The 10,278-nt window shown below is 40.8% G+C and overlaps 1 protein-coding gene across 3 annotated transcripts in view; it reads left to right on the top strand.

Annotated features, from left to right (window-relative positions):
- Window positions 1-10,278, top strand: part of Rabep1 (rabaptin, RAB GTPase binding effector protein 1) — a 99,304-nt gene that overhangs the window by 26,640 nt on the left and 62,386 nt on the right. For all 3 annotated transcript variants that reach the window (XM_013013297.1, XM_013013299.1, XM_013013298.1), the window contains one exon: window positions 6,345-6,473. In XM_013013297.1, coding sequence (XP_012868751.1) covers window positions 6,345-6,473 — 129 coding nt within the window. The remainder of the gene's footprint in view (window positions 1-6,344; window positions 6,474-10,278) is intronic.

The following is a 10,278-nucleotide window of genomic DNA, read 5'->3' on the forward strand; positions in this document are numbered from 1 at the left end:
AAGGCAAGCGCTCTACCTCTGAGCCACCTTCCCAGCCCAACTTTTATGTCTTATCAAATTTAATTTTCTTTTTTTGAAGAATATTTTAAAGTTATTACATTTTTCGTTTATTCAAATTGATATTTGAGAAAATGAAGCTGGATGTGGTAGTACAAGTCTGTATCTCTCCGCATTTGGAAATTGAGAGCAGAAGGATAGAGAATTTGAGGCCAGCTTGGGCTATATAGCAAGACCTTGTCTCAAGAAACAAAAAGTGAAAAACCTTACCAAAGCAAAAACAAAATACTGAAGAATTATTGGATTCTTCATTTATTTATGATTTTCCCCAGTTTTGTATTCCTGTTACTTAATTCAGATGTTTTGAGTAAGTGATAATGTCAAGCATTAAAAGTAGCTCTTAGTTGTGGAGCACCCATGGCTCAAGCCTGTAATCCTAGCTACACAGGAGGCTGAGATCTGAAGATCTTGGTTTAAAGCCAGTCCTGGCAGGAAAGTCTGTGAGACTCTTTTTTTAAAATTTATTTTTATTATTTATTTATTTTTTGGAGGGCTCCTGTCGTGGGGCCTGAACTCTGGGCCTGGGCACTGTCCCTCAGCTCTTCAGCTCAAGGCTACTAGCACTCTACCACTTGAGCCACAGGGCCACTTCCGGCTTTTTTTTTTGCTTATGTGGTGCTGAGGAATCGAACCCAGGGCCTCATGCATACAAGGCAAGTGCTCTACCACTGAGCCACCTTCCCAGCCCCTCTGTGAGACTCTTATCTCCAATTAACCACCAAAAAATCCCCCACCAAAACTAGAAGTGGAACTGATGCTCAAGTGGTAGCAAGTCTTGAGCAAAAAAAAGCTAGAGCCGGGCACTGGTGGCTCATCCCTGTATCCTAGCTACTCAGGAGGCTGAGACCTGAGAATTGCTGCTCAAAGCCAGACCGGGCAGGAAAGTCTTGTGAAACCCTTATCTCCAATAAACCACCAGAAAACCATAAGTGGAGCTGTAGCTCAAGTGGTAGAGTGCTAACCTTGAGCTTAAGAGCAGAGGAACAGCACTCAGGCCCAGTGTTCAAGCCCCATAACTGACAAAAAAAAAAAAAAAAGGCTAATTCTAGCATATACACAAACCAAAAAAAAATATCCCTTAAATGACGATTTCTTTTTCTCATTACTCAATTGAAGTAACAGGACATGGAATGTGTGAAATTTTTATGTAGTCTGGTCCATGGAAACTCTTAGTCCCTAAATTTAAAAAGTTGAGTATTGTTGAAGGCAATCATTAACACTAATTAATTTGTCTGAGATGCTATTAAGATTTGTGATAATAGGAAAAAGTATGAGTTGTAGTCTAAATATGGAATTATGTTAGAATCACAAGGTTGAGAGAAGTTGTGTTCTGGTCTTTGTGGCTCTGTATAAAGTCACTTAATTACTCATTTATTTATTTATTTATGGTCCAGTCGAGGGGCCTGAACTCTGGGCCTGGGCACTGTCCCTCAGCTCTTCAGCTCAAGGCTGACACTCTACCACTTGAGCCATAGCTCCACTTCCGGCTTTTTTTCTTTTTGCTTATGTGGTGCTGGGGAATCGAACCCAGGGCCTCATGCATGCAAGGCAAGTGCTCTGCCACTGAGCCACCTTCCCAGCCCTACTCTTTGTTTATTAAATACTGCTATTTAAATAACAACAGCTAACATGCCTATATGTAAATCAATAACTAATATTTATTGATTTTTTTCTGTATGACACACTGAATAATTTTTATTTGAGTTATTAGTGAATCCTTGTGAACTATTAATCATCATATTAGACCAATACAGCATTTTTATGGTGAGCTATTTTTAGCCTGATTGAGTTGTGATTGCTAATGTTTTGCAGAATGTCTGTTTGTAAACATTTCTGCTGTCTATTTAAGTTGATTTTTCTAACTATCACAGTCAAGGCATTTAATTTTTTTTCTGTATTGTAAAATTGCAGTGTGTTTGAAGTACTTGAAAAGAGGATGTAAGTTTGATGACAGTCTGGGCTACAGGAGTTGTATGCCAGCCTCGACTTTGTCTCACAATACCTTATCTCCTCATTAAATAATAATAAAGCTGGGTGCCAGTGGCTCATGCCTGTAATCCTAGCTACTCAGGAGGCTGTCGTCTGAGGATCACCATTTGAAGCCAGCCCAAAAAAGAAAGTCTGTGAGACTTTCCAATTAGTCACCAAAAATCTAGATGTAGAGCTGTGGCTCAAATGGTAGAGCACAAGCCTTGAGTGAAAAGCTCAGAGACAGCAACTTGGCCCTGAGTCGAAGCTAGAGCTAGTCAGATTTGAGTGTGTACTGGGTCTGAATGTGGGTCAGAGCAAGGCTTCAATTTTGAAGTCTGCGTTTTTGTTTTTGTTGATTCAATAGCATCATTATAAATAGAAATATAATGTTGAGTGGCATAAGCATTTTGTTTGTGCCTGTGTGTGTTTTGGTTGGGAGGTAGGGAGAGATGGGGAAGATGCAGTTGTTAGGGCAAAAATAAGAACAGAGGGTATTTTTTTCCACTGTATTTATTTGAGATTGATAGACACATTGTTTTTATAATTAACTTTTTTTTCTTTCTGTTCTGGTGATTGAACCTCTGGCTTTATGCATGTTCATAAAGCTATATCATACCCAACCAACAATAAGATGCTTTGTAGTACATGGACATTGTGGAGTGGCTGTCTCTTTTTGTGATTCCTTGAGTACTTCCTTTTGCAGTTATCAATAGGTATCAGTAATATAAGTGTTGGTAAGAGAGCTATTTATTTAGCAATTCAGGTGTAGCAATAAAAATAGCAGCAGAAATAGAGCCCAGAAAACAATTTGCACTTGTGATTTTTAATTTTTATTTTATTTAATTTTATTTTTTGGGTCTGGTCGTGGGCCTGAACTCTGGGCCTGGGCACTGTCCCTCAGCTCTTCAGCTCAAGGCTAGTGCTGTACTACTTGAGCCACAGTGCCACTTCTGGCTTTTTTTTCTGCTTATATGGTGCTGAGGAATCGAACCCAGGGCCTCGTGCATATAAGGCAAGCACTCTACCACTGAGCCACCTTCCAAGCCCCATGATTTTTATTTTTTATGATTAACATTTCTTAATCGTACAAAGTTTCCAAATATGCATATAATGTATTTAAATCATAAGCACCCTATTTCCCTCCTCCCCTCTACTCCTTCCTGGGGCTTGAACTCTGGGCTGGGCAGTGTTCCCGAGCATTTCAGCTCAAGGCAAGCACTCTACCACTTGAGCCTCAGCCTCACTTCCAATTTTCTGGTGGCATTTTTTCTTTTTTTGCCAATCCTGGGGCTTGAACTCAGGGTCTTGGCACTGACCCTGAGCTTCTTTGCTCAAGGCTAGCACTCTACCACTTGAGCCACAGTGCCACTTCTGGCCTTTTCTGTTTATGTGGTATTGAGGAATCGAACCCAGGGCTTCATACGTGCTAGGTAAGCACTCTACCACTAAGCCACATTCCCAGCCTCCCTGGTAGTTAATTGGATATAAGAATCTCATGGACTTTCCTGCCCAGGATGGCTTTTAACCATGATCCTCAGATCTCAGCCTTCTGAGTAGCCAGGATTATAGGCGTGAGCCACCAGTGCCCAGCCTTCCTTTCTTTTTGGTGGCACTGGAGGTTGAACCCAGTGCCTCATGCTTGCTCAGTTTGTTTGATTGAATGTTGGCTGGTACTCTACCACTTGAATTGCACCTCCAGTCAAGTGTTTTTGCTTGTTATTTTGGAGATATTGTCTTGTATGAACTTTTCTGCCTGGCTGGCTTTAAACTGTAGTCCTCCAGATCTCAGTCTCCTGAGTAACTAGAGCTACAGGTGTAAGCCACCTGCACCTGTCTACACTGGTTATTTTATTTCTTTTTCTTTTTTTTTTTGAGTCCGGTCATGGGGCCTGAACTCTGGGCCTGGGTGCTGTCCCTCAGCTCTTCAGCTCAAGGCTAGCACTCTACCACTTGAGCCGCAGCGCCACTTCTGGCTTTTTTCTTTTTGCTTATATGTGGTGCTGAGGAATCGAACCCGGGGCCTCATACGTGCAAGACAAGCACTCTACCACTGAACCACCTTCCCAGCCCCTACACTGGTTATTTTTGAGACAGGGTTTTGCTATTTTGTCTGGTTGTGTATCTGAGGGGATGTTAATTTAGCCTTCCCATCGTAGCTAGGAGAACAGGCTTGTGCCACTGTGCCCAATTCTTGGATGAGGAAGGGGTCTCTTCTGTTGGGGCTTGCCTCAAATCATGATCTTCCCCATCTCAGCCTCCCAACTAACTATGATTACAAGCATGACTGGCACTGGTTTTTATTCTTTTCTATCCCTTCTTCCCCCTTTCATATACCTAATAGTCGCTGTCTTACCATCAAGTTTGAATTTCCCTTCCCTACCTTCCACATGTGAGAAAACATGTTTTGTTTTGTTTTTATTTTTTTGTCAGTTGTAGAGCTTGAACTCTGGGCTGGGGTGCTATCCCTGGGTGCTGTCCCTTTTTGCTCATGGCTAGCACTCTACCACTTGAGTCACAGCTCAACTTCTGGCTTTATCTGTGATTAATTGGAGTTAAGATTCTCATGGACTTTGCTGCCTGGGCTGGCTTTGAACTGCGATCCTCAGATCTCAGCTAGGATTACAGGTGTGAGCACCTGGTACCCAGTTATAAACATGTCCTTTTGAGACTATTCTATATTACTTAACATGATGATCTTATTTCATTTGTTTTCTGCAAATGATGTAATTTCATTACTGTTATTATTGTGTGTGTGTGTGTGTGTGTGTGTGTGTGTGTGCGCACACACACGCGCGCATGTGCTGGGATTGGGGCTTGAACTCAGGGCCTGGGTGCTGGGCCTTAGCCCTCTTGCTAAGGCTGGCATTCTACTACTTGAGCCACAGCTTCACTTCCAGCTTTTGATGGTTAACTGGAAATAATAATCTCACAGACTTTTCTTCCTAAAGTGGCTTTGGACCAGGATCCTCAGATCTCAGCCTTCTGAGTAGATAGAATTACAGGTGTGAGCCACTTGTGTAGCCTAATTTTATAGTTATATAAAGGATGAATAAAACTCTACTGTGTATATATACAACATTTTCTTTAAATCTGTTCATCCACTGAAGTAGTTGGGCTGCTTCTACAACATAGCTGTTGTGTGAGTGTGCACATGTCTCTGTTGTGTGCTGACCTAGATTGCTTCACGTATGTATCCAGAGTGGTATAGCTGAATCATACGAAAATTCTGTTTTTAAATTTTTTGAGCAAACGATGCTGATTTCCATAGTAGTTGGCCAAATGTATACCAACAGGGGCTGGGTAGGTGGCTCAGTAGTAGAGTGCTTGCCTCGTATGCATGAGGCCCTGGGTTCAATTCCTCAGCACCCACATAAGCAGATAAAGCCAGAAGTGGCTCAAGTGGTAGAGCGCTAGCCTTGAGCTGAAGAGCTGAGGGACAGTGCCCAGGCCCAGAGTTCAGGCCCCACGACCAGCCTAAAAAACCAAAAATGTATAAGGGTTCCTTTTCACACACCCTCCCCATCTTCCTCAAAATTGCCTTTTTCCCCCCTTGATGATAGTATTCTAGAGTTGTTCGTGGTGGTTGGTCCTTCTATCCTCCCTCCCTCCCTCCCCCATCCCACTTCTTATCTTTCTGTCCCTCTCCCTGTTTCTCCCTCTCTTTCTCCCTCCCTCTCTCCCTCCCTCTGTCTCTCTGTCTCTGTCTCTCTCTCTTCATGTTGATACTAGACTTGAACTCAGGACCTCATGTTTTCACTTGGCTTTCTCTCATGGCTGGTGCTTTGCCACTTGATCTATGCCTATGGTTGTGGCCTTTTTAATTGGAGATAAGAATTTGTTATATTTGCCTGGGTTGGCTTTGAAACATGATCCCCAGATCATAGCCTCCTAAATAGCTAGGATTATAGATGTGAGCCACTGGCATCAATGTAGTGGGTTTTTGTTTGTTTGTTTGTTTTTGGGTTGTGGGGCTTGAACACTGGGCCTGGACACTGTCCCTGAGCTCTTCAGCTCAAGGCAAGTGCTCTACCACTTGAGCTACAGCGCCACTTCCTCTTAATTGGAGATAAGAGTCTCATGGACTTTCCTACCTGGGCTTGCTTTGCAATCCTCAGATCTCACTCTTCTGAGTAGCTAGGATTACAGGTTTGAGCCACGGGTGCCCACTTTGTGTATTATCTTAATGAAGTGTCTTGCCTTGTTTTAAACTTAGAATTTGCTAGAATAGATTGGAATTTTTAGAGTATCTATTGGCTTTATTTTTGTAACTTAATTTATAAACAAAAATTTAAACTAGTGTATATATTTTTTTTTAGTTTCTCTTCAGCAACGAGTAGCAGAATTGGAAAAAATTAATGCAGAATTTTTGCGTGCACAACAGCAGCTTGAGCAAGAATTTAATCAAAAAAGAGCAAAATTTAAGGAACTGTATTTGGCTAAAGAGGGTAAGTTTATAATTTGCTCCTTAACCTCCATGCTAAAACTGTTCTAAAATGTTTAGTATTTTGATAGTGTCATGTTAATTTTATCACTGAATAAACCTTGGTTTTATATATTTTTATAATGTATGGTGGCAGAATACTATTTAGAAGCTAGAGTTATCAGTGGAATTGAAAAGCTAGTTGAAAATGCATATTTTGACTTCTTTTTTACTGTTAAGTGCTGATTAAGTGCTGACAGTTAATTATACTGTCCTGAATAGTTCTTAGACATGAGGCTTTCAGCACTGGAGATGCAGTCCTGAGCAAACCAGGATTGATGATACTCTAATAGTAGAGTTAGCTATGATATGTTAAACTGACATTTGGTAGAATTAATTCAACAAATGTTTAGTTATTTAGTAAATACTTAAGTCCTTACTGTGAAGCAGAAATTGTATTTAGGTGTTGAGTAGACAAAGGAGCAATATTCAGTGGTTCTTCAAGGTATAGAAATCATATGTAGGGCTGGGAAGGTGGCTCAGTAGTAGAGTGCTTGCCTTGCACCCATGAGGCCCTGGGTCGATTCCTTAGCACCACATAAGCAGAAAAAGCAAGAAGTGGCGCTGTGGCACAAGTGGTAGAGTGCTAGCCTGGAGTTGAAGAACTGAGGGACAGCGCCCAGGCCCAGAGTTCAGGCCCCTCAACCTACAAAAAAAAAAGAAAAAAGAAATCAGATGTAGAACAATAAGCTACATTGAAATAAGCTTATATTGAACATAAGCTGTTGAAAAGGAGAGCATACTTCAATCATAGGGGAAACAAAGGAGGAGGCAACAATGCTTGATATGTACACATTACCTTGCTCATGTAATTGTAATCCCTATGTATGGTATTTTCACAAAAAAGTTATTAATTAAAAAGAAAAGTAAACTTTTTTTAAAAAATGGAAAGCATGGGGCTGGGAAGGTGGCTCAGTGGTTGAGCGCTTGCCTTGCATGCATGAGGCCCTGGGTTCGATTCCTCAGCACCACATAAGCAAAAAGAAAAAAGCCGGAAGTGGCACTGTGGCTCAAATGGTAGAGCGCTAGCCTTGAGCTGAAGAGCTGAGGGACAGCGCCCAGGCCCAGAGTTTAGGCCCCAGGACCGGAACCTAAAAAAAAAAAAGGAAAGCATGTAAGGCAAACACATGAGTGAATATGATGGGGGATTTACTTTGGAGAGTCATGGGAGATGTTCACATTTTGAGTATTGGCCTAGAATGATCTAGATATGGTTTCTATAGTCCTCTAGAGCCCAGGGCCATGTACATGCTACGTAAGTAAAATACCACCGAGCTACTGTCTCTCTTTTAAAATTTGTTTCCACCATGGATAGATAAGGCACTGCAGTGGTATGCTGTTGTCAGGATGTGATATATTCTACGTTTAATGTATATGGATAAGATCTTGGTGGTAGTGTTTCCTTTAAGTTCAAATCCAATATGATACAAGTTAATGTCATGATTTTTTTCTTTATATCTATACCAGGATCTCTAATAGCTGTATCATCCTCTCACAGCTTTTTCCCTTCCCTTCATTTTTTATTATCCAATAAATTGAAGTTACTCTTGTCCAAAGCCTATTTGATTTGCTTTTTGTATTTCTTTATTCAGAAATAAAATGATTGCATTTCCAATTTTTCTTGAGCTTAGCTGTCTTTTCTGTAAAATTCTGAAAAATATAACATCTCCTTTCTGATAACATTATCAATTGTAGTTTTATATTTCTAAATTGTATGGCTGGTTACTAAATAAAACATACTTGGTTTGCCAGGTGCTGGTGGCTCATGCCTGTAATTCTGGCTACTCAGGAAGCTGGGATTTGAAGATTGCCCCTTGAAGCCAGTCCAGACTGGAGTCTATGGGATTCTTTTTTTTTTTAAATGAGATTCTTATCTACAATTAACCACCAAAAAAACCAGAAGTGGAGCTGTGGCTCAAGGTTAGAGTACTGGCCTTGAGCACAAAAGCTTGAGACAGTGTCCAGGACTGGCACACACAAAATAAGCAAAAGTCATACTTAATATGGTAAAATTACCTTAGACATTCAGATCTAATAGGATCAATCTTTGCTGTACTGCTGTATCTTTTTTTTTTTTTTTTTTTGGACAGTTCCAGGCTTGAACTCAGGGCCTGGGCACTGTCCCTGAGCTGCTTTTGCTCAAGGCTAGCACTCTACCACTTGATCCACCGTGCCACTTTCAGCTTTCTCTGCTTATGTGGTACTAAGGAATCGAATCCAGGGCTTCATGCATAGTAGGCAAGCACTCTACCACTAAGCCACATTCCCAGACCCTGTACTGTTTTATCTTTATTATCTGAAGTTCTCAATAAGCTTAAGCTTGTTAAAGATAGTAGTTGAGGTATCTTTTTACACAATTACAGAATTATATGATCCTTTTGAAGAGTTTTTAGTGTCATTTCTAAAGGCACTGAATGTTTTATGAGGTCAGTGATAGTTATTTAGTTTTTGTCTTGACTCCTTAACTATGTCATAATAAACAATATTTCTTCTAAACACCATTTTATGTTATTGAACCTACTTAAAGTCTGAACCTACTAACTTATGATTGCACAGGTATTACAGTATATAATGTGGTTCTGATGTGCTCAACAGTCTTCGTTTTATCTTTCAACAAGCTAGGTCAAGGTAATCCTGAAAGTTTAAATACTGTTTTGTTTTGGTTTTGACTTACTATTTTGTTCTGGTTTGAGTTTTGGGCCTTACACCTAGGCAAGCACTCTTAACACTTGAACCATACTTCTAGTCCTCACTGTTGTAATAGTTGTATTTGTTACTTGTTTGGAGTACTGTATAGCTGATAAATAAGTACAAACTAATGAAAATTGCTAATAAATGTTTTGAAGTTGACATTATTATGAGTTTTTTCTGGGCCAGCCTTGAACTGCAATCTTCTTTATCTCTGCCTCTGTGGTAATTACAGTTATGAGTCACTGTGTCCATTTAAGTCCAATACTACTTGAGCCACATTCCTTTTGGCTTTAGTTATATTCTGGCCAGCCTGGAATCACCCATAGTCATCTTTTGTTGTTGTTGTTGTTGTTCATGGGGCTTGAACTCTGGGCCTGGACACTGTCCCTGAGCTCTTCAGCTCAAGGCTACTGCTCTACCACTTGAGCCACAGGGCCACTTCTGGTTTTCTGGTGGTTAATTGGAGATAAGGGTCTATGGACTTTCCTGCCTGGGCTGGCTTTGAACCACAATTCTTAGATCTTAGCCTCCTGAGTAGCTAGAATTACAAGCATGAACAACCAGTGCCAAGCCATATAGTTGGGATGACAGGCACATTACAGTCACTATGTCCTGCTTTTATTGATTGATCTGGGATCTCACAAACTTTTTGCTTGGGCTGACCTTGAACCATGTTTCTCCAATATCTGTCTACCATGTAGTTAGGGGGGGGTTATATATGTGAGCCACCCTGATGGCAATAGTTATGAATTTATGTATTTAGCAAAGTAACCTTGACATGTTGTCAAGGAAAAACTTGTGATAGAATCACAGGAGCAATAGATAAATACATATATAGGAGATGTTTAACAGTCTTATCAATTGCTAGCTCAAGTACAAGCAAGATAGTCTGGCATGGTAGCACATAGCTGTAATCCCAGGTTATTTGGGAGACAGGCAGGATTGTGAGTTTGAGGCTAGCCTAAGTAAGGTAATTGACCCTCTCTCAAAACAAAACTAAAAAGCTAGGGTGGAAGTGGGATAGAAGTGCCCATAGCTCAAGTGTAGAGTGCTTGCCTAGCAAGTGCAAGGCCCTGGGT

Source organism: Dipodomys ordii, unplaced genomic scaffold (genome assembly GCF_000151885.1).
Source record: "Dipodomys ordii isolate 6190 unplaced genomic scaffold, Dord_2.0 Scaffold19, whole genome shotgun sequence".
Classification (NCBI taxonomy): Eukaryota; Metazoa; Chordata; class Mammalia; order Rodentia; family Heteromyidae; genus Dipodomys; species Dipodomys ordii.